This window comes from Amphiura filiformis, chromosome 8, assembly GCF_039555335.1.
Source record: "Amphiura filiformis chromosome 8, Afil_fr2py, whole genome shotgun sequence".
Lineage (NCBI taxonomy): Eukaryota > Metazoa > Echinodermata > Ophiuroidea > Amphilepidida > Amphiuridae > Amphiura > Amphiura filiformis.
This window is the reverse complement of record NC_092635.1, coordinates 49,077,917-49,105,491: the sequence shown is the minus strand read 5'-3', so window position 1 is coordinate 49,105,491 and position 27,575 is coordinate 49,077,917. Positions and strand designations below refer to the sequence as shown.

The following is a 27,575-nucleotide window of genomic DNA, read 5'->3' as shown; positions in this document are numbered from 1 at the left end:
GAGGGAGTGACAAAAACGCATTGGGGTGACCACACATCCCTGGCGCCGCCACTGCGTATACCGTTCTTACAAAACAAGGAACTTTTCAGCATTTTGATTTTTGACATTTTGATATAGCTGTACAAAGTTTCAATACCAAATCTGTTTTGGTATCATTGTATACTTTGGAAGATTGTTCAATTCCAGTATTTTGGAAATAAGTGTTATATTTTCAGTTCTGAGAATTAAACCAATACGTCCAATTAATTTACTGAGAACTGAATACAAAATATTACAAATAGGCGAATTTGTACATATATATCTTTAAAGGCCCTAAATTTATCTGAAAATTAGGCCTATACGTAGGTCTGGCGAATGGCGATATGTTGTGGGTTTTTGGGAACAAATCACATAAAAGAGTAAGACCTCCCGATGGAACCTGCCTTTATGACTTGCATCATGTACAACAATGTATCCTTAATATTAGGCCTAGCTGTATAAAGTTAAACATGAAGTGGCCACAATGTGTAGAGCTCCCCTGGAGTAAGTGGCAATACTGTCGCCATATCCTTATCTTCTGGCCACTCGTCTTGGCGTCCATAACCAGTGATGTAAACGTGATGAGGTTTGCTCTAAAAAGGAAAATATAGATTGGTTTTATTTACATTTAATCTGAATAATTACATATTATATTCTAGGTCTCAAGGTTGTGTAGTTCTTGTAATTGCTGTTACAGGTGTTATTGTCACTCCCCACCCAGGTGTAAATGGGTACTAGCATACAGTGCTAGGAAGGTAAAACATTATTGTGTGGGAGAAGTGGTGAGCCCCCACAACAAATTATTTCAAGGAGTCTGGCACATATACGCCAAGGACAAAGTCGGCATTGGGTTATTCCAGTTGAAATGCACATTCCCCCTGTAGAAGATTTTGGAAATATCTTACACAGGTGGAGTATGCTTTTCAAATGTAATTGGTCAGGGTTAATCATTTTGAAACTCACACTCCCCTTGTGTTGTGGCTTCAGGCTTTATCTATATCTTCCACACCTGGAGTGAGTATTTTAAACGGAAGTTACTCAATTGTCTATTCTACTCAAAGCTCATACTCCCTCTGTGGAAGACTTTAGCTAAATCTTCCACATGGGTAGTGTGGATTTTAAATGGAATAGCCCAATTTTCGGCATGTGAGCACAACATTTGTTCCAACACGACTATACCTTAGTTGTCTTCTAAAGTTAATTTTCTTTGGTTATATATTATTCGAAATGTATTCATGATATCACTCATGCAAATAGTCTCTTATTTTACCATACAACCTACCTGTAGCTTGGCACCAAATTCAATCACCTCATCAAACTGTTGGGAATAGATTAAATAGAATTAAAAACAAAATAACAAAATGAAATTTGAAACATCGCCATGATCACAGGATTCAAAATGGCCATATAATAGCCATAGCCGGCAACGCAGTATCTATAATTGAAGACCGAATTAAAAAGACTAGTTTGCTTTATATGACGTCCTGTCAACCAGATCAAAAATGCTGTACTGCGCAGGTCAGTAACCAATTACGCCGCGCCTTTGCCCTGACGTCAGATGCAAACTAGTCCTTTTAATTCGGTCTTCAATTATACATGCATGGTCAAAGTCCACATTTTGCATAATACATCTGTACTCTCCCCCTCACTGCTTGGTTTCGAAAGTCTACGGTTGCATCACTTTTAATAATTACATAATATTATGTATTTTATCAGGACTTGGGCCTATTCTGATGTTCCTAAGGTCGTAACTATGTAACAAAATTACGATGCAATGAAAAATGTATTACTTTAAAATATAGCAAACTTTACATTTAAAAAGCAAATTTTGAATTTTCATTTCATTTGAATTTTAGTTCAAACACGATAGTTCAACCTACCGATGCATGTTCCTTGGTTGATCCTGTTCTTGCATCAACCACTACCGTCGATGCGGCAAATGTCTTGTCATAGACAGCTTGATTGAAGCCAGAGTCAGCAGAGAACCCAAGAATGTTCTTGTCTTCGATGTATAAATTGAATCCTGTAATTTATGTTTCATAAAGGAAAATTAGGTGACCGCTAATGTAAGGGTGAACCTCTGAATACGTTATTATAGTAAAAGTCCACGTCCCTCTGCAATTTTCACTTCGAGGTAACAAATACCGAATTATTTCATAGTTTGGGAAGAGAATGTTTACTGGCTTATAAATATACCTTTTAAGAGCAGTCCATTTTTGAAAAGAAATTTTCCAAAACGTTTGTCTTTGTTTTAATTTTTTTGGCTATATGGGTGTCGCTCAAGAAAGCTGTACATAACAGATTTTAAAATCTCTTTGGTATCGGTACAATTCACCGATTTATTGGGCTATTCCGGTTGAAATCCATACACCCCCTATGGAAGACATGGTCTTAATCTCCCACACAAGGCATTGCAAGGTGTGCAAATTTCAAATGGAGTCACCCATTCAGGTAATCTCATTTGAAATTCCCACTCCCTGTGTGGAAGATTTAGGTCGTGTCTTCAATAGGGATGTATGGATTTCAACTGAAATAACCTATAAGTTGCAGCTTCGTCTAAACTTGATCAATTATATACAGCCTTGCTTGCTTGAAGATGTATCAAAGTAAAGTAAAGTCAAACAAACAGATTATTCTTACCATAGCATGTCTCCGCATGCTGACTCCTGTGAGTAATGAGATACATAGTTCTCTCTTCGTTCAAGTAGATCTTATCTCCCGCCGGACAACTTGTCCATTCTACGAATTTCGATAGTTGTTCCTATATGGAATGGAAATATTTACAAGTTACAAGGAAACTGTACATCTGTGTGACCAATGCACTTGAAATAATTTTTAATGACTAAATTGTACATTTTTCAATATTTTTAAAAACACATCTAAAATGGATAATTTGGGTGTTTTCCTTCAAAACATTAGAGTTGGTCCGGTTATGTTACGACATAACAATTTAGTTTTACTTAGCCAATGTCATAGCGCGAATGTTTGCTGATAAGAAGAAACTGCGCTCAGACCCATAACCAGGGAGCGAGGGTGGACCCCCCCCCCCCCTCAAATTGCCAAATGCCCAAAAAGGTCCCCTTTTTTACCCAAAAAGTCCCATTTGCGAGCATAACGAGCGAAAAATGTCCAAATTTCGAGGAAAAAAATCCACATTTTCAAAATCCGGCACCCAAGTCCAATTTTTATCAAAATGCCCCCCAATAAATCCTGGTTACGGGCCTGACTGCACTTGATTATCATCAAGCAGTGTAATTATACTTGTCTGACCTTTGGTAAAGCACTGTACAGCTCATCCATCCGATGATCTCGTAGTTTTGGCACTACTTCTGGTCCACATAGAATGTTGAGCTTAAAAGGCAAATTGTTCTGACGAAGTGATTGTACAGCAATATACCCACCAAGAGGAAGCTCGCCGGAGTGATCACTGTGGTTGTGGGTGATGAAAATGTCTTTGGGAAACGTATCACCTGATATAAAATGAATTTGGATTTGTAATGGTGATCATGTATAATTTAAAAGTGACAAAATGTATTCTTTTCGCCAGCCCATTCGGGGCTGGTACCTGTTTCAGGTTTGGGGTCAGTTTACTCAAGAGATTATATTTTAGTGGTATTGGAATGATTTTTCTTTTTTACTTTTTGTGGTTTAATTTTTTTTTAAATATTTTAATTCGATTTGTTAGGAAAAGTAAGTATGTTTTGCCGTTTCAACGAACGAAAACGAGTGAGTATTACCAAAGTTATGTTTGAACTAATTAATTATGACTTTAAAAGTTTAAAGGCCTAAATGTAACAATAATAGTTAATATATATAGCATCATATGGTCAGCAGAAGAAAATCTGACATCACCTATGATGTCATATCAGTGTCCTTGACCGGGGTCCTTACTCCTTGACCACTGAACAGCGTGATATCATGTTGATAACAGATCTATAGAATCAAAATCTTCATCATATCCCGGATCATATCACAGATTCTCAACAATCTGTGATCATATGGACCATATTGATGTGAAAGTAGTTATCTATCATATCCTGTGTCGTTTTATGGATAAAATGACTCAAAATGTTATTGATGAAATGGTTGCTATCATAAACATCAGTTTTGTCTTTTCAACGGGAAAAATCCGATGCAAAATAAAGTTTTTAGGGCCTAGCTATAATATGGGCATAATTTATGCATATAGTATTGAACAATGTACCCCATTTGACATGCACTTATAGATAAATAAATTGTCTTACTTTATTAATTTAATAACTTCTTTATTATAAATAAAATGACACATAACTATTTGATTCATAAAATTACATTCAACAAAATGATTGAAGAGAAAACACACAAGGCACTAGGCAGACTGTTATAGAATGGAGTATGTAAGATGCCATGTCCATAGTTTCGCAGGAGTTTCCGACTAGCAATCAACATGATCAGCACATTCAGAAAAACACAGTTTAAGAGTGAAGATTGTAGTGAGTAACCAGTCCTTTATAAATGTGCTGGCCACTATCTATTATAATATAGTAGGCTTAAACTATACATTGCGAATTAATTAAGTTATTTTAAAATAAAATGTACATGTAAGTTAACTCAAACCGGCAGTGTATATATCGAAAGCAGTGAAATCGGACATTCCTAAGCGAAGATATTGAGTTCGTAAGTTCTGGTATTACAAAATTGGAAATTGAGATATCGTGGGTAAAAAGCTGAAAAGACAAAAAAACCAACGACAACAACAACAACAACAACAACAAAACAAACAGACCAGAACAATTTGGAGTACATGTAATGAATTAAAAGAGTTGACATGAGATTAGAAATTAATGTTTTCTGCTGTTTCAGTGTGCATGTTCTCATCGTTGATGGTTTGGTGGACTGTCATGTAGTCCACCAATTGGTATGTATATATATATAGGCCAACCTGGTCTCTCTAATATTCAGTCTATATCATAGCCCTATATGTTGGACTAGATCCTAAAAATGCCTTTCACATTGACCAAAACTAATTACAAGACCTCTTCTACATTGAGGCTGGCTTTCCCTTTTAAAGGGAATTTTTATTAGTGTGTGGAATACAAAATCTATTTCATCATTTACAGCTATGTTACACAATTTAATATCAAAGATAAACCCCGGAGATAAACCCATAAAAATCCGCAACATTGCAGAACAAAATAGGTCCGGATACCAACTAGATGCCAAATACCGGAGATTATAATTGGTCGGTTGGTAACAAAAGATTCATCTAACAACGATATCACTGATTGGCTAAAGCCAAGAATGTAAGTTGACACTGCGTTTGTTGTTGATGTGCACGTGCTACCCCAGTAATTATTTCTAATGGGTTGAATATACATCCATCACATTAGCCTATATATCGACCCAAATACGTGATTTTAGTAAAAAACATAATGCCTTCAAGTTTCCTGGAGTTGAAACGCTAGCTACAGTCATGTGCTTTTCAAATAAATTTTACCTCGACTTTTATCTATCCTAAAAAGTGAAAATGTAGCAAATAACCTTATATTCCCCCGGGATGTTCCCCCAACTCTTCAAAATAAAAAACTTACCCAAAGCTGATTGGTACGCTTTGATGACCCCTAGTCCCATGTCCACCAGGAGGATGGGTTTACCGTCATGAAGAATCACCATTGAAGAACTAGCCTCACCATACACGGCAGCTAGAATAAGACCGATTTATAAGTTAATAAAGGAAGTTTACGGAGCATCACTGAAGTTTATAGAACACTATACAACAACTTCCAAAACTAAACGTTTTTAAACTGACTTAATGACATACCAGTAACTCCTTTCCCTGTTCCCAAACACAGCAGTTGCACACCCTTTGTGTGTTTCAGGGCATCTTCTTTACCATCAAGCATCTGGATGACGTCTTTCATAGCAAGGCGACTTCTAGTCTGGTACTTCAGACAGCCGGATAACACTTGAACCATGATTGTACCATGATTATCCTCACAGTCAACCTAGAAAATACGACAGTGAAGAACTAAAGCTTTTCAAGAGGGCGGAGTGGATGCACAAGCGGATGAGTGACTGGCCCTTATTCTTATTATTCAACCAGTATGATCATGCGAGTCCCATAATAAGTTTTTTTAAGCGCAGTGATTTATAGTGAGCTACGCACAGGCAAAACGCCTAGACGTTAATCCACAACCCTCTGCACACTTTACAAGTTGTGCTGACCACTACGGCCCCATATTATTCCATAATCCATTTAACAACTCAGGAACTCAGGCACATCCTATAGACATTCCACAACTGAACATCATAACCAGGATCAGCTCCCCGAGATTCGTTCGGGTTACTAGTCCAGTCAATCTAAACAAATTAATGGTGTCACTCACCACTAATTGCAACAGAATTTTTTTCAGTTTTATACATTTTAGAGATGTCCCCTGAACATCATACCAAAAATATACTAAAATATATTTGGTGGAAAGGTAATTTTTGGCGGGAAAAGGTCATACAGGGGTTAAATTTCAAAATTGCTTTAATCTTTTTAAAAACTATACCAAAGCATTCCTCTAGTCTTAAGGATTCAGAAAAAGTATAGTTTGTCACATTCTGTGATGTACCATTCTCAAGTTATAAGCAAAAAGGTCAAAGGTCAAATGTTGGGCTCCACGTGGGTCAACTTCGAAAAAATGCTCCGATCTCCTTAAAAATGGTCTCAATGTGTTCGTCCTTTAAAAACAATCCAAAATAAGAATAGTTTGCCATATCTTGGATGTTTCGTTACCTAGGTAGCAAGGTAAAAGAGGTCATTGACCATTGAACTCTATTGACCCCGACCTAGTTTTCGATGTTACGCATGTAATTAAACAACCTAAACAGAGCAAATATTCTTTAAATGAATTATGTTTGCAAGCTGAACAATTTGAGACCATTTTGGTTAAAATCGGACAATTTTTAGTTTTTTGACCTCTGTTGAACCCAACATTTGACCTTTGACCTTTTCGGTTATAACTCAAGAACCGTACATCACAGATATGGCAAACTATATTTTTTCTGAATCCTTATGACTAGAGGAATAATTTGGTATAGTTTTTAAAATAATTGGAGCGATTTTGAAATTTGACCCCTGTATGACCTTTTCCCGCCAAAAACTACCTTTCCGCCAAGTATATTTTAGTATACTTTTTGTATGCTGTTCAGGGGACATCTCTGACATTCTATAGCAGTGAAAAAATTCTGTTGCAATTAGTGGTGAGTCAAAACCCACTTTGACTGGACTATACAGTAGATTCTTTTTTCAGGGAAATTTCAAGGGCGTACAAACCATACTAATAGCGCTTACTATTCTACATGATCAGTGCATTTCGATACTGTACAAAGTTTACTTACTGGAATGCGTGGATCAATGGTACCCTTCACCTTCTTTGACAGTATGACCGTGGGGTCCATGTACTCTTCAAAGATATAGTGACCAGAAATGACTTCTATCATCATCAGACCTATATATGCAAATAATATTCAATAATTCATTTTGACATACAAATTGACAGATATTAATGGAAGAAATGACAATAGAGGATATCTGCATCATGGTTTCCAGAAGCATTAAATAATTGTTGACTACCATGACTGCCACCAGATTCTTCAGAGCTCAACCACTCTTGATTTAGTTCTCTTGTAAAGTAACAGGGATGTCAAAACCAAGGCCGTAGCAAGCGAGGCGGCCGGGGATGACATGACCGCCCCACTTTTTGAGAAATTTGTTATGTTTTTCTTTGTATCTTTATTTCAATATGGGCATAGATTTGTAATTTGGCCGCCCCATATTTGTGATAGCCGCCCCACATTTTTCGACCGACTCAATACATTGTGGTTGGTTATAATTGAAGACCGAACTAATTAGACTAGTTCACGTATGACGTTCTGACAACCAGACCAAAAATGCCGTACTACTTCTTCCTATCACTTTTAGTCAAAACCCTCAAAACCAGTCTTACCGTAACTGTAGACATCGGCTTTATTGGAGTATCTCGCCTTGCCAGATCTAGTTTCTGTTGCTACTTCTGGTGCCATATAACGCATAGAGCCTTCTCTAGTTCGTGTCTGCGTTACGTCCTTAGGTGCGTTACGTGCCAAACCAAAGTCGGCAAGTTTGAACGTTTTACGATCTTGTGTGACCTATAAGATGGAATACGATAATTTGTTAATTAATGCAGCCCATGCTTGTAAACAATAAGTTACTCCCAAGCTTCTTGTGCAACATGATACCCCACAGTATGTTACCTGCCTCACTAAAGCTCTCAGTAGAAGTAGGTGCGTAGCAAGCGGGTGGACAGAGTGGACGAAGTCCAGGGGCCCCTAGGGTTCACATGGTTCAGTGGCCCCGAACAAAAGCGAAAATGAAAAGGGCTGATAAAGGAGATGTTAAAAGAGTCCCACACTTCTCCTTGTCCATGGGGCCCTTGCTACGCCCCTGAGTAGAAGCAGGAGTATAGACGAGACCAAGAAAGCAGGGTAACGCCTATCAATACTATCCACAACATGCTTGTTAGTCCAAAACCTCAAATAACACCGAGCGTACATATGTGGTCTAAACATTCAATGTCATGAATGTGAGGATTTCGACTCACGGTACCTAATCATATTATGTTTAGAGTAGTTTGTTTACAAAGGTGGTGCAGAACACATTACCATAATATTGTCGGCTTTGATGTCACCATGTATCAAGTCTCTCTGATGGAGATACTCTAAAGCTGCTCCAATCTGCTTGGCTGCATCTAACACAAATTCCTTGGATTGGGGACTGGGTTGACCATCCTTGGGCTCGATAATGTGTCGTAGATCGCATCCGTCTACAAATTCCAACTTGATGCACAGACGGTGTCCCTCTCTCATCACTTCTTCCAGTTTGACGATGTTTGGATGACATACTTTGCTGTAAATTGCAACACATATTTCACCTTGTGAAAATGTTTTCTTAAAATGTCATAAACATTCAGTGAAATACAGCGATCTAATACACTGTATGATCAAAATGTTGCCAAAACTGTCATCCGTTTCTTAAATAACTATTTAGTTTATATATTTCATGTATAGCGAAAATAGCAATTGGCAAATACCATGTTATCTTTTTATTTAAACATATTCTGAAAGCATTTTTTATGATATTTAGGTACAGCTGCAGTATGCTTCAGATTCTTTTCCGGAATAAGATCCCACAGGTCCCATTTAACAACATTGCCAAATTCTTTCTTCAAAATTTGTTCAAGTACCTCAACGATTCCGTTTCTCTTTTAAATTTTTCCAGAGCGCGTATATCGGATGTTTCTAGTTCCTTCAGCATCTTGATGGCATAACTCTTCCCAGATTTATCAGTGACTTTGTAGACTTCACCAAATGCTCCTCGTCCAAGAAATTGCAGCGTTCTCGGGTCATAGTCGGGTCTACTTGTAATGACTTGGACATCATACATGTCCTTGATGGCCGTCAGTTCTTCCGTCTGCAGAATGAATCAATGGATCAATATCATGTGTGTATTTTCGGCAATTTAAATAACCTGGGAATAATGGTATTTTTACTTCGTCCCTACCCACTTCGTCCAATACCACTTCGTCTCCTAACCACTTCGTCCAATACAACTTTGCTATTTGCCATTAGGTCTAAATACTCCGTAATTATATCTTGTTATTATTCAGGTTGAATTCAGTTGACATTTGATCCGATCCCTCTTAGACTAATTACTGCCTGATGTCCAATGACCACCACGTGATTGCCATCATAATTTGGTCCAATTCAACTCGACCATGTCGACACATTATCCATTTCGCCAAGTACCACTTTGTCTAATTGCCATTTGGTCCAAATACACATTCCATCCAATACTACTTCGTCCAATTGCAAATGGCTATTTGAGCATTGGGTACCAAGTGGCAATTGGATCAAGCGGGCGGCAAGTGGATCAAATTGCAATTACATCGAGTGGCAATTGGTCAAAATTACCAATTGTACAAAGTGAGTATGGACGAAGTAGCAACAAATCAGGGTTTTAACCAAATATATGGCAATGACTCTAGAATGCAAATTCTTAAAATTCAATTCTCTGTGTCCCCATTCATAATTACATATCTCTAACACAACGCAACAAAGTTTAAATTAAAATGATTAATTGTAGAAGTTACATCAATGGCTCCTTTGCCCTCCTCGTGTCCATCATGTCCATTGTGCTTCAATATCAGCGCTGCTAGTCTCAAGAGCGAAGTCTCAGCATCCCATGCACGTCCGATGCTAGTCTCTAAGATTCTACGATGCCGCGTGACCTCTGCACCGTTGAACATGACAAGATGAGACGCAGCTTTGTCACGGAGAGCTTGTTGGGCAAAACAAGATGCCTCATCAACGCCGTCTGTGTGTAGAAAATTGTTGATCGGTAATTATTATAAAGAAAATAAAGTAAAAAACAAGATGCATGGCGACACCACCTTAGCTTTCTTAGAAGATTAGAGATATGAGGACACGCTTTGCTGGACATTGTTGCAGAAGCATATGTGCTAAAACAGGACATTAGATTGAGTGTAATACATTGGGGACTGGAAACAACCATGCATGCAGAGCAGGAGGATATGACATGAATGCTGGCTGTCGTGGTTCGAGAAGTTTGAGAACAGTCAACACCACTCGATATATGCAAGTAGACAATTGACTTACCATTGAGTTTGAAAATACCAAAGACATTTCCAAATCTTCTTCTATCTTCCTTGTTTCCATCCACTATACGTAGCTCAAGTGAGCTCTTAGTGCTCAAAACAGACTTTGCACGCAGGAGGACTTTGGCATATTTACGCAACGCCAATTTGCGAATCACTTCATTTTTCTGTATGTTTGGATCCACTTCAGCTTCAGTATTCTGGTACAGAAATGCTACTACAACTTTGACATTCGAATTGGTGTCAATAATCTAGAAAAGATAAACAAATATTTTTAAAAATTGGAATGACCAAGAATGTAACCGTACGAAATATTTTAAGACTGATCAGGCACAAAAGCTGAAAATTTACCAATTATTATTATTCTCTGACCGGGGTTCCCCTGTAAACTACATTTGACCCTCTTAGACCGACTGAATGGACACACGTCTGACGCCTCAGACATGTCAGACATCTGGTAATGAACTCAACTGTTTACTTGACATGCAATTCAGGATTAACTTTCTTCGTGCTGATACCTTTGGCTCCAAAGTGTTAATAAATATTCAAAAAATGTCTACATTGATATATCTTTGGCTCGCAAGAAGTTTTTAAATAAACTGCATTGGCGTTTAGACACTACTCTCCAAATATGCTCAGGATACCAGCATGCAGCACCAGCACGAATAGCCAGACGTTCTCATGATAGGAACTGACTGCATCCCGGGCACTACATCTGCCCACACATGTATCAGTAAGTTAAGTATCAATATAAATTTGAAACACGATTATACAGGTAACTGTTCATAAGACGACTACTAGTACACTTACCTTCCAAAGATTATCTCTGCGTTCTTTCATAGCATGCAATGATTCTTCTACTTTTGTTGGTGAGAAGATGCCTGAAAATAATGACATTTGAAACATCTGAACTAGCATATCTAAGAATATAGTATCGGAGAAAAAGAAGCCAGATCATATCCATGATCGGATCAAAGTCTTAACTCTACGTTTGCAGATTAACTTAACTGTATAGTTCATGCAGGCCTGCAAATGTTTTAAGCAGGACCTTGGCACTCGCAATAGCCAGTCAGCCAGGTAACAGATAAAAGTTCGACAGGAACTTTTACTGCCTGATGTACTTACTGTACTGGTCTGTTATTGAGACTAACTTGCTACCTGTTAATCGGGCATGAAATTTTACAATAATTTTAGCTGCCCGAAAGCAACGTTTCCAGCCAGTGGCTATTGGGATGGTGTAATATTGAACCTCTGTTAATACTTAATTATGTATGCGACCTCTCTTACCAAATGGATCATTTCGGAAGATCTTTTCTAGTGATGGTCGCGAGTTCCGTTCCAGTAATTCATCAGTTGTTAAAGCATTGGTGATAGTAGGCGTGTGGAAGGCTATCTCTACTGCATGCTGTTCCAGATGGAGTTGAAGTTTCAGGTACTCCTCGCGTTGAGAGGGTAACAAAGATAGTTCGATCACCTGAAAATGGGTCAATTATCGAAAGGTAAGGTTAAATAATAAAGAGACATGATTTTGGGTTTGCGTTGTAGGAAGTTGTTGCTGGATAACATTGTGACCTCTCGCACCAGAAGAAGCAAGATAGTTCGAACACCTGCAAATTGAGCGATTATCATGTAATTTATGAATTTAGAAACGTAAGGTTTAAGAGTAACGAGACAAGATTTTGGATTTGTAGGAATTTGTTGTTGTGCGCGTGCATATTCCAAAGCAAGTGATAAGATCGGGACCTCTCGCACCAGAAGAGGCAATCACTGCATACGTTCTCCCTGTAAGATATACTTGACGTAGACCGGGACAGGGGCAGTGGTGTAACCTTCTCCTTTTATGGGTAAATGTCGAGTCAAACAAGCATGTCACATAATGTTCTTTGATGGCTTCAAGAGAGCTGCACTTATAACGTGTGTTTTTCTCTAATTATTTTAATGATTAATTTTTGTCGACAATTGATCCATGCTTGTCGACAATCGGGAAAATTGCTTTGTCGACAACGTTGTCGACAACAGCCTTGTCGACACCAGCTCTAATTAACAACCCATTTTTTGCTGAACCATGAAATGGTATCAGCCTATATGAGTGAATGTTACTAGCTTACTTACTTACTAGCTTACTTACTTACTAGCTTACTTACTTACTAGCTTACTAACTGACTAACCATTTGGTCTGAAATGGACATATCTCTAAATGCCACGAAGGTATGACCCCATGAGTGGTGTCATATGAAAGAGGAAAACATAAAGAATATAATAAAAATATTTCCAAACGTCAGAGGTCATCCTGGGGTCACAGGGGTCAAAAAAAGGTCATTTTAACCGAAAATGCTCCGATTGAGCTCAAATTTAAATGCAATGATCCTTATGACATTCTAAGCATGTTTAAAACATTTAAACATTTATTTCATTTCATTAAGGGGTCATAAAGGGGTCAAAGGTCAAGGTTTTCAAAATGCTCCAATTGAGCTGAAATTTAAATGCAATGATCCTTATGACATTGTAAACATTTAAAAATATTTTAAAATTCATTTAAGGTCATTAAGGGGTCATAAAGGGGTCAAAGGTCAAGTTTTTCAAAATGCTCCAATCGAGCTGAAATTTATATGCAATGATCCTTATGACATTCGAAACATTTTAAAAACATTTTAAGATTCATTTAAGGTCATTAAGGGGTCATAAAGGGGTCAAAGGTCAAGTTTTCCAAAATGCTCCGATTGAGCTGAAATTTAAACGCAATGATCCTTATGACATTCTAAACATGTTTAAAATATTTTAAAATTCATTTAAGGTCATTAAGGGGCAATAAAGGGGTCAAATGTCAAGTTTTCAAAATGCTTCAATTGAGCTGAAATTTAAATGCAATGATGACAGTGGTATAGGCCTACCACAATATACTGCCGAAGCCACATGGTTCAGCTATGGTGCGGTTATCGCTCTTGTTATTACCTGGCCAGAGACTGCTGATATATCTTTTAGTGCCGCACTTGCACCAGTGCCGAGATACTGTACGAACTCCCATACTTGCAAATCCGCGCAAATTTTAACCAGATTTGTACTGTCTTCTTGACGATGCTCTGAACTGGTTTGGAACATGAAGTGTTGCCTCTGTAATCAAGTAAAACATAAAACCTTTGTCACGCACGACAAAACGATGTTGCTTGTTTGTCTGTTTGTTGGTGTGTTTTTTAATTTAAATGAGAATGTGTGTTCCTCTTATTTACAATTTTACAATGTCGGTATCATCGCTGTGATCGGTGCCTCCGGGCGGTGCCTATTGGCTTTTGGTGGAACAGTCAATTGTCACTCATTTTAAACGTCATTTTGTAGTTATTTAGGAAATTTGTTGGATTAAGCTCCGGTTATAATTTGTAAGGGGTTGTTTACATTACAATTATTTAATAATAGAAACACCTTTGAATTGATGACGTAATTCTTGTTCAATTGTTGATAGACGGGGTGGTTGAAGTCGCATCCAAGGAACAAGACACTATGTGAATCGAACATGTCACGAAGACGTTGTTTTATCACATTGGTAGCGTCACCATGGTTACTGTCACCTCCACATAGATCCTCGAAGAAATCCTTGGACGCAAGCTTTTGGACAAAAAGAAACAAAGAGCTTTTCATTAAGATGTAAGCTGATATACTAGCACTGAATGAATGTTCTTAGTCATCCAGTATTATACAAATATTGACTGCTATGATGAGGGGCATGGTTAAAATTATAGGCCCAAGGTGATCTCAAAACCATGACTATGCCCCGAGGCGTAGCCGAGGGCATAGTCATGGTTTTGAGATCACCGCGGGCCTATAATTTTAACCATGCCCCGAATAAAAAGCAGTCAATATTTGTTTTATATACCAAATCTTAAGATTCTTGTCATCTGTTTGGTTAAAAGCATCGATTTTGGGAAGCGAAATTAATTAAGCGAACGGCACACAGATTACAATCTGCGATTTCTGCGTAATTATAACGCGTGAAAACATTAACGCGTGCGTAATATCATTTTACGCTGGGAAAAACGCGCAGTTTGATCGTGACGCACGTGACCGGTCCATAGTTCATTTCCATGGACCGGTCCATAGTTCATTTTGCGGGCATAGTTAATTCAATGACTGCACTTTCAACCAATCAGATGACAGGAATCTATATATGAGGTATATAAATAAATCTAATTACTGGAACTTACTTTTTGCACTTTGCTACGTTGCGTCTGGATCAACCAGACTTCATCAGGCAACTGACCCGCTGGACTGGGTACGTGACTATAGACGGCTAAGTATCGTCTTGATGGCCCGATCTATGTCCGAGAAGGGACTTAACTTGTCTCATGTATGGGATCGGGCCATCAAGACGATACCTAGCCGTCTATAGTCACGTAACCAGTCCAGCGGGTCAGTTGGTTAATGAAGTCTGGTGGTTCCAGACGCAACGTAGCAAGTGCAAAAAGTAAGTTCAGTATTACATTTAATTCCAAAAACTCTATATACACGTACTAGTAGTAGTTTTATTCATTCATTTATATATTTATTTATTTATTTATGCATTCATTTACAATTCATTGTTGAGGATCGTTACAATGGTTGTATCAATTAAAATTCCTTTTAAAAAGGAATGGGGCGCCCAATGGGAGTATCAAAAAGACATGTCTTGGTGGTGAACATGAAATCGCCTTGTCTGCTATATACTTCTATTTGTGAACACGATGCATTCTAAAACACACAATTTGTTGCAACGTGCGCTATGTCATTCAAACAATCACTTATTCTTTTTCGTAATTATGAATATAAAATATCCTTTTGTCATGAGTTAAATGTAACCGGAACGGAGGCAAAAACTAGGTAGCCGTAGCTTTCGGACACCCCTGTTGTACTTACAGAAACATGGGTTAGCAGGTCTGTATCGCCGTAGCATTTAATCACTATGTTGTTGCATTCCAACTGACGAAAATCTGATGGTACCTTGTCAATCTTGTTAAAGTGGAAAAAATTAAAATCAATACATCAGATTTGAGAACGGACATAAACTTATTTTAATATTATTTTGGATAGATCTTTGTTATTTGGAGGGCACTGAATAATGAAATGTTTATCTCGCACACCCCGACATAATAATCATGATAATTGTAAAAGTCAAAGTTCTACCAATCCGCGATCTTTAATATCACATCAGCACATATATTGAACAGGTGATAGTCTGAATCAGTTTTCATTGAAATTCCTACTAACCTGATCTATTCTAATCTTGTCCCCATCTGCGCCAGATTTCCAGTAGAACCGTTCCAGAAGATGATCTAGATTAGTTGTAAGGATCACAGGAAATGTACCAACTGTTCTCAGTACATTGTGTATTCGAGACTGTTTCTGTGGTTGCGATTCGATGTATTTCCCCTCTAAACCTCCTATTGCTTGCCTGGTTTTCTTTTACATGGATAAAATAAACACAACCAAATCATAACCTTTTATCCGTTGATATTTAAAGTACATTAAATGTAAAACAAGTTTTTATTTTCTTCCAATGTGTCTGTGAAAAGGGCATTTCGTGATCCACAGCCTCATCATCCACCCACTTTAGTCAAACAAAGTTGAGATTTTTATATCACTGGAAACATCTGGTTACATAATGTTTATGTACAAAAAAAATTCTTGCAGATTAATTCGTTTAGCAAAGATATAGTGAAATTTGAATTTCATTCTGGTATACTAGAACGAAATTACAACACATTGTTTCGAGCAGTGTAATACACATAATCATCATAGTGCATAACTCGCAAACGAAAAATCGGAATCAACTGAAATTTTGGTAATAAGCTTTTTTCGTGGATATCTACTGAAAAATGTCATAAAAAGAGGATGCTAGGATCATGAAATACTCCTTTAACTCTGTAGACCTTAATTATTGTGTATTATGTTAAAAAAAAAAAAGGTTTGCAATGAAATGTAAGTAACATGAGTTCAATCCAAAATCTACATAAAAGACATTTGACCGGTAATATATAGACCTATTACTTATTACTTCCTACCTATATCCTTTCATGAAAGGAAACCAAAACAGTGACATGATTCCCGGGCATAATTTCAGGGCCGGATTAAACACACAAGGAACAATCGTGCCCGGGCCCAGTACCCACGATCTAAAGGGGTGGGGCAAAATTTGAGAGGTTTCAGGCCACAATAATCATTATAGCTTAAAAATAAATTAGAAACTTCAAGCAAGACTTCTTGAGCATGTTGAGAAAAAAAACTTTTACAGTGATTGGGGTGGGTGTAATAATTCGAGCTACTTCGATCCGAACCAGGTGCAATCATGTTGCCATGGTCAGTGCCGCCGGTGGGTTAAGGGAGTGCGTTACCCCCTAGGGGGCCCGTAAAAATAAAGAAAACATAACTCAGTGGGTCCCATTAAAGCAAAGAAAAGAGGGGCCCGTAAAAAGGGGCCCTGTGCTGGCGTTCATTTTACCCCGGCCCCGTAATAGCTCTCGGCGGCACTGGCCATAGTCCATGGGCCAGCAAAAGGTAACTCCGGCCCTGCATAATTCCTGAACCAATTTCCAAAACCAATCTTAAGGATCTGGATGGTACTTATTACTTCCTCCCTGCAATATACATCCTATGAAAGGAAACCAATATAGTGACATAATTCCCGACAATCATTTTTAAACATTTTTTCCAAAACCAATTGGTATACGTTCACAAAATTACATGAAAGCTAATATGCAGTATGTGTATTTCATCATCATTTGTTTATTAACTTTGTCGTGAGTCCGCGTAGTGACGAAAGCCGGATTAGTATAATCCCCCCTCCCCCGCAATTTTGCAGTCCCCCAGGGCTCATAACCATTACTTAAAGTCATAATGTACGATCTTATAATATGAATTTGGTTAATTTTTTTCAAATCTGATTTTTTGGCATATTTGTAATGTTTACACATGTCACAACTTGCACCTAAATGGAATCAGCCAAATTTGTTGAGTTTGTAGGTAAACAGAGCAAAAGTCATAATTCAAGAAAATACGACGTTATGTCCTGCTATTATAATAGAACTGCGTGTTAAGCGGCCAAAATAACAAGCAGTGTTTACCTCGTTATTTCAGCTCAAAATGGACAGAAACCATTCCCAATAATTATTACTAGTATTATTTCAACATTTTGAGTATATAATGACAAATTTAAAATTTGAAGGAAATCGTACATTAAGCCTATGTTAAATGTAAAATAATTGACCAATTGTATTCTTTACCTTGACGTCATTGAAGTCAATGTAGTCCCACCATGCGTCCAATCTTGGTTCATCACCATCTAATGATGCAAGAGCAGATGTGTGTTCTCCCATGAATATGAACAATTCATTGTTGGCTATCAGCTCACGTAATTTGTGGATAGTTATAAGCATGGGATTTTCCGGCGCTGCCATTTTGAATGTTGTGAAATTCCCGCCTTCTAACGTGTACTTTCTGTTTGTATATGAGGATTGTTAATTAAAAGATAATTAACAAATCGCATTTTCTGACAAGGATTTTCTGAAATGCTTGGACCAAAAATGTTGTTAAACAAAATTGTGTTGAAGTAAGAACTTGATATGTTTTAATAATACAAATACGCAAGATTCAAAACGGTAAAAATCCAATAAACATTGTTGAAAGAAACCACAGATCCTGGAACTGTGCTATTACTGAGCCCACAGTGTTATAAGACCCGAGACCTATAATAGTAAAATCTAAGATCCTAAAGTAAGACCTAAGATGATAGATCTAATGATTTTATTTTACGGTATTGGTCTTAGGGGGTCTCACTATTCGCTACTTGCACGGTTCCGCCATTATGCACTATGTGCGGGAGAGCCTCGAACTGGCAGCATACATGAAAGGAAGAATTATGTAACCTTACACAGAACGTTATGACTAGTTCAATTCCCATTCATGTATGCTGCCAGTTCGAGGCTCTCCCGCACATAGTATACAAATATTAACTGTCTGTGAGTGTGATGGTCGAAATATAATCACGAGGTGAAAGATGGATTGTTCCATTCCACGAGCCGGAACGGCGAGTGGAATGGAACAATACATCTTTCACCGAGTGATTATATTTCGACCATTACACGAATTTAAGACAGTTAATATTTGTTTTATATCAATCATGCATAAATTCTATTACTAAAATACTATTTAAGGTAGGAAATACATTTTTTCATCAACATAATACCATGTTTTGCTGTTATATATTTCACATTTTCGGGGTCCACCCCATAACTAAATCGGCGAGTCCAAGAGTCAGCGCACGGCTTTGCGCAGGCGCACTACGCCAGAGCACATGATGGTAAAGACTATCACACGGAGAGGGTGATAGTAAAAATGGCAAATGGTAATCAACCAATGAAATGTCTAGAATTTATGTATGAGTGATATAATGCATAATGGCGGAACCGTGCAAGTAGCGAATATACATGATATAAGGCTCTAAAAATAAAATAATATTAAGTGGTCTTACAAACCCATTGTGGTTCAATGAGCCATGTAGAATTGACCTGATCAGTTCACATTATGTGTACTTTACAGTATACATTAGGCCTATCGTAAGAATAGGTAAACAATCTTAATAAAGCCTTCTAAGGACATAGCTGTGTATTTACCTAGTTGAGCTAGGTGCTGTTTTTCTATCCGATTCTTCTTCTTTCTTACTTTGTTTACCAAAATTTCAAAAATGCTGCTGCTCCCGTAAATTACATAGTAGGGCTACAATATCGTCACCACCATGAACCATAGGCTGGTGGTATACCAAATGTCACATGAGCAACTCTAGGTCAAAGGTTATAAAAAGATCAACATCACTGGCAAAGGACCGTGCTCTGTGAGCACAATGTCTAGTTTGGCTTTTTTAACAACCTATAATAGCAAACTCTAAGACACCATGCAAAATCATGAGAACTGCTAAACCCAGTGACCGCTCAACCCGAGAAACAAATTGAATAACTAATGATATGTACTTGAAGTGTAACACTCTTAGAAAATAAGGTGCAACTTAGAACCCTTTTTCTGTCCCGTATACAGAACCCCAAGTGGTGACACGGTTCTATAAAGAACCTTAAAAAGTTCTATAAACAACCTTTAAGATTTAAAGCTCTTTTATCCGAGAAAATGATTTTTAGTACCAAAAAGGGTTAACACTACTTTTCACTTTTCAAAACTTTGTGATGATCCTGAATTAATTAATTAGAATGTCATTCTAATTAATTAATTCAGGGACTCATCACAAAGGTTTTTTTTTCTGTTCTTAACCTCAGTTGACATGTTTTAGGGTTCTTTCTTAATGGTTCCTTAAAGGTTCTTCTAAGACCTTTTTCTTGGTTACAGAACCTTTTTTTTTTTTTTGTTCTAGGACAAAGAACCCCATGGAAAACCAATGGGGTTCTTTGTAGAAGAAATTTCCCCAGACAGATAATTATTGCATAGCACACCCTTATTCAACCCCGGGTATTCAACAATCACTGTTGAATCACATGTTCAGAAAATATCAATACCAAAACTGATACACATAATATATACTTCCCGGGTGTATTACCTACTTCCTTCAGAGTCTATGTATGCAAGGACCGAATGTATGATATTGAGCTAATGTTTTATAAGAAAATACGTAAGTATAGCAGTATGAACCAAATTTTACCTCGGAACCAACACGCCTGCTTTCTCGTAGCTTAATTCTCGTGTACACAAAATTCGCGGCTTAAGCTTACCTGACCATCCACAATTATGCTGTTGCCATGCCGCTAGCTGGCCATTTGATTTGATCTTGTGAATTAACTTGGATGATGATGATGCATGCCACGTAACTCAAGGAACCTTGTGTGTCAGTAAGAATTCTGCAATGAAAAGATTCATTTGGGAAAAACCACTTCGTAAATACACAAGGTAAATAATACATCAGTATGTCGCCGAGCACACCGAGTTGGTCGCCGGGTCGTCGTTTCAATTGATCAGCTAAAAATAGCTGGGAATTCCCCGACCTCCATGAATGGGCGAGTTGATTATGCTGCATAGGTAAAACCTGTTTGTGGTATATATATTTTGTACTATAGCTTCTATATTCAATAGCATAGGCTAGTATGAATAGAATTAAAACATTCTAGATATCATTCAAAGCAGATTTTACCTTGTTATTTCCTTTATAAAGGATTCATATCATATAAATGTACGAATGGGAATTCAATAGCTACTTTATACTCACCCATCCATAGACAAGAATGAAAGCGTCGGTCCGACCTTAGTTGACGTCATTGTAAGTCATCGTAAACAAATGCGTCTTGGTGGTATCTCAATTTTTATAACAGATAAATTGCTATTATATTCTCATCATATGTAGTCATACACATACGTGGTTTTGTGTATACCTAATTTAGCGTCATCTGATCAAAGTGTTTGAACTCTCTGTGCCAATTTTTGCCAACATTTATCTACAATCATCACAACAACCTGTTATAGTCTACGCTAACGAGGACCTGTTGTATTTATTTATTAGACCATATTCAAGAAAGCGCGACCGTGTGCTGAAGCATCTCGAATTGCATCTTCTCTGTGTAAGTACGTAAAGTATTCGTATAGCTATAGCTGTAAATCGTTATAGGCCTATATATTATGTATTTATATTGAAAGTAGTAAGTACGTGATATACTAAACAGGCTTTCAAAAATGAAACTCTGATCAGATTTTCAAATTTTCCACGTGTTGTCTAAATATACAGTGGACTCGACCCGTAGAAATTACTCAACTATGAAAGGACTCGGGGACTCGAAAACGTGGCCGCCGTATTGTTAAACAAACAAGGCCTTGGCAACAACACATGAATTGAATATAATAATATGAGCCATTTTTTGTCGTTCATTATTCATCGTCTCTATGAACATGTGAATATACATGTAGGTTTATTTACAGGTTTATACATTACCAATTTTATATACCAAACATTTATCATGCCGAATTATTGGTAGGCCTATAGGCCTATAGTTGAGACAAGAAGACAAGGTCATGCCCTAGCTGACCTGCGTAAATATCTAGCGCCTTTATCATATCATTTTGCAAAATTGCATCGCATTGGAAATTCCGTTCTATGCATAGGTCTACTACTATTTCAAAACAATATTCACCACTGGCATAAACCCAGAACCCCCACAAACAGAAAGCTCGAGAAGTAGACCTATCGCCACGAATTGTTTTGTATTGTTTTTGACTTACTATAATATTCATTAACTTATGATTAAGAGCAAATAATAATATTAATGCAACTTATTTTGCACATTTCTTTATCGGGAAATAAATATTAAAAGTGCAAATCTTAACATTTTTGTCTGTAGTGTAGACAGCAAATGCAACCATGGAACAATTCTTAAGTGTATGCATGTAACACTGTTTTTACACAGCCATGACGTTAGTCACGGCTGTGTCTTTTTTCTTACAGGTTCTTTCTTCTTCTTCTTCTTCTTCTTCTGTCAATTTTTACATTGCTCTAGCACTCACATGCTTGCATCGATTTTGACCTAACTTAGTCACAATGATCATTCACCGTGCACCTACAAGTTACATGAAACTCATGGGGTCAAAGGTCACGCAGAGGTTATAGGGGTCAAAAACGTGATTTCAACTAAAAATGCATCTTCTCCCACAACTTACGTAGGACAGCGACGCTACTAGCACACATGCATTGATATTACCCAGTGTCTATGTGGTGTACACATATTTGGGGTCAAAGGTCATTAAGGGGTCACTTCCGGTATAAAACGAAATACCTTCAAAATTTTTATTAGCTAAACAAACTATAGGGCAGTAACGGTATGTTCACATCTGAGTTGTAGTTACCTAGTGTATATGTGATATTTTTTTATATGGGTCAAAGGTCATTAAGGGGTCACTTCCGGTATAAAACGAAATAACTTTTAAAATGCATCTTCTCCCACAAATTACGTAGGACAGTGACGCCACTTGCACACATGTATTGTAATTACCTAGTGTCTAAAGGGTGTACACAGATTTGGGGTCAAAGGTCATCAAGGGTCACTTCCGGTATAAAACGAAATATCTTCAAAAATTTTTATTAGCTAAGAAAAACGTAGGACAGTAATGGTATATGCACACATAAATTGTGGTTGCCCAGTGTATATGTGGTATTTTTTAATTTGGGGTCAAAGGTCATTAAGGGTTCACTTCCGGTATAAAACGAAATACTTATAAAATGCATCTTCTTCCACAAATTACGTAGGACAGTGATGCCACTTGCACACATGTATTGGTGCTACTTAGTGTATATGGGGTGTACACAGATTTGGGGTCAAAGGTCATTAAGGGGTCACTTCCGGTATAAAACGAAATATCTTCAAAAATTTTTATTAGCTAAGAAAAACGTAGGACAGTAACGGTATATGCACACATAAATTGTGGTTACCCAGTGTATATGTGGTATTTTTTAATTTGGGGTCAAGGTCATTAAGGGTCACTTCCGGTATAAAACGAAATACTTATAAAATGCATCTTCTTCCACAAATTACGTAGGACAGTGATACCACTTGCACACATGCATTGGTGTTACCCAGTGTATATGGGGTGTACACAGATTTGGGGTCAAAGGTCATTAAGGGGTCACTTCCGGTATAAAACGAAATACCTTCAAAAAATTTTTATTAGCTAAGAAAAACAAAGGTCAGTAACGGTATGTTCATATATGAATTGTGGTTACCCAGTGTATATGTGATATTTTTTTATTTTGGGTCAAAGGTCATCAAGGGGTCACTTCCGGCCTGAGACGAAAAACCTTTAAAATGCCCCTACTGCCACAAGTAACATGGCATAGTGATGCCACATGCATATGTACATTGACACTAGCCAATGTCTATGGGACTTTCATATATTTTGGGTCAAAGGTCAATAAGGGGTCACAGCACGGCTGTGTTCGTGGTCTTAGACCACAGCTAAGTCTAGTTATCTTTGCAGTTGGAACAAGCTAGCGAACCAAACATAAATAGCCTACATTTTGTGTACGTGTGGTTTTGAGGTAGACGGGAAATGTCAGATCAGGAGAAAAGAGAGGTAATTAAACAATAGCTTAGTTGTTATACCATTGTTTCTCATTGTCCTGCTCATTGTTTAAAGCTGGGGGTTAAGGTATGCGCCTGCGCCAGTGAGACAATCTTATTTTTGGGGGAGGGGGGGTGTTTTTTTTTAATATTCACAGCTGCATGGACAGGGCCAGGGTGATTATCAAATACTTGTTATTTTGGTGAAAAGGTCCTTTGAGAAGTTTTTCAAAGCATAGTGTAATTCCGTTATTTCAAACAAGACACGATTGTTTGGCAAAGTATTTTAGGGTCATTGCCTTGAAACCGTGCTTGAAATAAGTGAGCCCTTGGTCCGAATCCTGTACACTATGTTAGAACAAAATTAAAGAAGTTGTTGAAAATTTTAAACAACCGCTGTTTACCGGGTGCATCGCTCAACCTTGTTTAAAAATTAAACAACTTGTTTACCAATTAAACAACCTGTTTCAAAGTTCAAGTTACATTTGTTTACATTTTTAAACAAGTTGTTTAATTTTACTTTCTAAGTTGTTGAAACTTATAAACAACATTGTTTAAAATCATGTAACCTTACTTAAGAGCTTTTAAGAGTTTAAAAGACAACATGTTATAACAAAAAACTTAACAATGTTTTACTGAACAAGATAACCATGATAATAATAAACACGAAATTGTGCGTTCTTCTTTTGGTAGATTCTTACTCAAATGCTTGAAGAGCATCTCGGCAAATACTATACTCCGCCATGCAACTATTTGCTTGTCCAAGTGGATCCATTATTGCAGTTGTGTGACGAGAAATATGAAGGACATCTTACTCAATTTGAAAACAAATTCATCAAGCCAGTAGCTAAGCTACTGGAGACATTACGAGCTAGTGTAAGTAATAAGCTGTTGAGCATAATTGGTTTCTTTTCACGCGTGTGGGGTGTGTGTGATGTGGAGGGGTATGGGGGTGGGGTGGTGACGCATACGTGTGTAAGGTATAGGGTGGGGTGTGTATGTAGGGGTGAGTGGGGTCAGTATATACTTTGATCAGCTCGTAATCGGCGGGAATTTTATCATCGCGGATTAATATCAATATATTTTATTTAGAGAATTTTCTTGTGACGCCTCGCCAGAAAAATCACAAATTATTAATTCAAGTCCTATACTTGTCTACTTTCTTTAACATGCACATTTTAGATCTTCCAGATGAACAATATCACTCTTAACGTGGATCTACTTTTTCGGCGTAGTGGTAAAAGCCTAACAATTTCCGCCGATTACGAGCTGATCAAAGTATAGTGTACATTAAACCATGACCTTTTCAGAAGGGGGTCAAAGGGGGAAGTAAACTTTCATGGGGAAAAGATTTGCCAACAATTGTCAAAAGTGGTAAAAAGTACAAAAGAGGTAAATATTAGGGTGGTCCACGGGGGTGGGTGGGGGGCAAGACTTCTCACAGGACGACATATACCCCTTTTATCCCCTTGGCTAAGTCACTGGGTGGGGTATATGAGTGTTTGCATCAATGTCGTATATTATCACGATACTTGTAACTGATTTTGATTGATTTAATTTGATTTAACATTTTGACTTCAACAGAGATTGCATATTACCTTTGAAGATACAACCAACGGCCAGATCTACGTATTGCTACATCTAACGGAACCAAAAACACACAAGATGACCCCTGGAGAAGTTGCATTATGGGTAAGTTACTCTGTCCTAATCTATATATCAACGATTTACTAATATTTCACCATGATAATGATTATCCATATGCTTACCCGTCAGCAACAGGGGTCGCATTTAAGGAGTTTGCGCGTCCAGGGACTCCTTATTTTTTGATTTTGCCCATTTTGGACTCCTTAAATCTCAAGTTGAATGTGACCAAAGGGTCAGATAAAAACTGTATGGACTCCTTAATTTCACGATGCACGGAGGCATAAATCATCAATTAAAAATAAAAAAATAAAAAGATCAGTAAATCTTTTGAATCACCATAGGCCAACAACACTAATAATTTCACTGGAATATTTGACAAGTTCTGCAGTTTAGAATTTCGGACAGATGGACTCCTTAAATTCTCACCGGACCCCTTAAATGTTGGTTTTGCAGGTACCAAAGGGTCCAGAAAAATTAAATTGGACCCCTTGATTTTTTGTGTTCGCGCTACCCCTGGTCAGCAAGCACAAAAATGTTCTTAAAGCGTTAAAAACGTGATAGCTTATGAATTATACATAGAAGATAAGGGAAAATTACAAACATTTGCCTTCATGAGTTAAGTAAAGATTGGAAGTATAAGTGTTTGAAAGAGCAATCAGGTGATGGTTGAACCCGGACCTCCAATGGTTCTCCGATTGCACTTGCAAGTGTTATGCAGAAAGGGTATACATTACAAATATGATCTCTGTCATTTAAGATCACTGGGTTAGATCATGGAAGTGGTTAGATCTAATAGTTCCCTAGCTTATTGTTTTTTGACAATGTGGTTATTATTATTACACTGGCAGGTTGGCAAGAGGGATCCAGGCACATTATCAATGAAATACACCAAATACGTAACAGAACGGGATGGTACTCCTCTACCAGAGCCATATTACGAAGAAACAAGAATGAAGATACAAGAGAAAGACATACCAAGATGTTTAACCAAAGCTTACTTCAGTGAATTGAGACAAGGTCTCAAAGACAAAGGAGCAGAACGCTACAGTATTGCAATGAGACTCTTTGTTGCCTATAACACAACTACCAAATCAATGAAGAGTTTAGATTATGACCAGGTGTTGCTTCAGAGAAGACGAAGAGCTCCTGTAAGTTTAGAATCTTTCTTATTGAATTATTACGTTATATTCCCCTCAGGGTTTTGTCACATCTCACCATCGTTCAATTTAGCTTTTTAACAAGTTGCCTCAGACAAAGGATATTTTTAGAAAAGCTTGACTAAACAATGTCATTTGATGTAACATGATCCTTCATCTGGATCATATACTGGCTTGTCCATGGCTGTATGAATTGTAGACTGGTCGTCGCAAGGGCAGAGCAGCAACTCCTATTATCATGATTATATACTTAGTAAGGTTATCAAGAAGAAATACTAACAATATAATACCAAGCTCAATTTAAAACCATTAGCATTCAATAATGTCAGATTTGCGTGTTTTTGATACAGAAACTACGTGAACGAACAGAAAGCGGCGTTCAAGAGTCCTGTGAAGATCCCGTAGCCAAATCCACCGAAGAGCAAGTATTACGTCAAGCTCTCAGCGAATACCGCAACCATCGTCAACAACATGGACACAGTACAGATCGTGACGAATATCGATCATCGAGTCCTACTGGAACAGAGGCATCAGCTTACCCTCCAACTGGACATGGTCGACTTACAGATAGCTCTGAAGATGATAGCGAAGATGCTAGGAACGGGGTTATGGATGTCAGTCTTGAAGATAAGAGAGGGCGACCACGTAGCGATGGTTCGGAGCCTGAAGCTTCTGTGACGTTAAAGAAACCGCGAGATGATTATGTAGACCAGGGGAGTGCTGTTGGACCCAACACAAACCAGGGGAAAGAGGTTGAGCCACCAGTGGCAAGACCAATGGATGACTATATATAGATTGATGTGGCTTGGGATACCGTGGTGGTATAATGAATGACAATGTTTTAAAATGCTTTATAGCAGCTTTCTAAGACTCGCTTCATTAAAACAGAATTCGCCAGAATACTTTACATTTTAGTAGGTATTGCGGTTCCTGGAATTATGGAAACTTTTGGGCCTCATAATTGCTTAATTGTTGGTAAAATTATACATATTTAGAATGATCAAGATTGG

At 37.7% G+C, this 27,575-nt stretch overlaps 2 protein-coding genes across 3 annotated transcripts; one reads left to right on the top strand and one right to left on the bottom strand.

Annotated features, from left to right (window-relative positions):
* Nucleotides 1-281: 281 nt before the first annotated feature.
* On the bottom strand, nucleotides 282-20,624 carry LOC140159148 (uncharacterized). Its single transcript, XM_072182508.1, has 21 exons — nucleotides 20,435-20,624; nucleotides 17,945-18,158; nucleotides 15,933-16,124; nucleotides 15,582-15,674; nucleotides 14,115-14,297; nucleotides 13,650-13,808; nucleotides 11,985-12,171; nucleotides 11,508-11,578; nucleotides 10,699-10,948; nucleotides 10,173-10,396; nucleotides 9,267-9,493; nucleotides 8,686-8,929; nucleotides 7,992-8,172; nucleotides 7,384-7,493; nucleotides 5,819-6,002; nucleotides 5,589-5,699; nucleotides 3,289-3,488; nucleotides 2,659-2,779; nucleotides 1,899-2,041; nucleotides 1,301-1,336; nucleotides 282-611 (listed from the first exon to the last, which is right to left on the bottom strand). Exons 1-21 carry the CDS (start codon nucleotides 20,440-20,442, stop codon nucleotides 483-485), a joined length of 3,267 nt encoding a protein of 1,088 aa, XP_072038609.1. The 5' UTR covers nucleotides 20,443-20,624; the 3' UTR covers nucleotides 282-482.
* A 378-nt stretch (nucleotides 20,625-21,002) lies between these two features.
* On the top strand, nucleotides 21,003-27,512 carry LOC140158289 (uncharacterized). Of its 2 annotated transcripts, none has more exons than XM_072181396.1 (6): nucleotides 21,003-21,274; nucleotides 23,679-23,774; nucleotides 24,455-24,637; nucleotides 25,346-25,453; nucleotides 26,257-26,556; nucleotides 26,916-27,512. In XM_072181396.1, exons 2-6 carry the CDS (start codon nucleotides 23,751-23,753, stop codon nucleotides 27,357-27,359), a joined length of 1,059 nt encoding a protein of 352 aa, XP_072037497.1. In that variant the 5' UTR covers nucleotides 21,003-21,274; nucleotides 23,679-23,750; the 3' UTR covers nucleotides 27,360-27,512. The 2 variants fall into 2 exon arrangements, with proteins under 2 accessions (XP_072037497.1, XP_072037498.1); XM_072181397.1 differs by having other exon boundaries at nucleotides 21,003-21,278.
* Nucleotides 27,513-27,575: the final 63 nt, after the last annotated feature.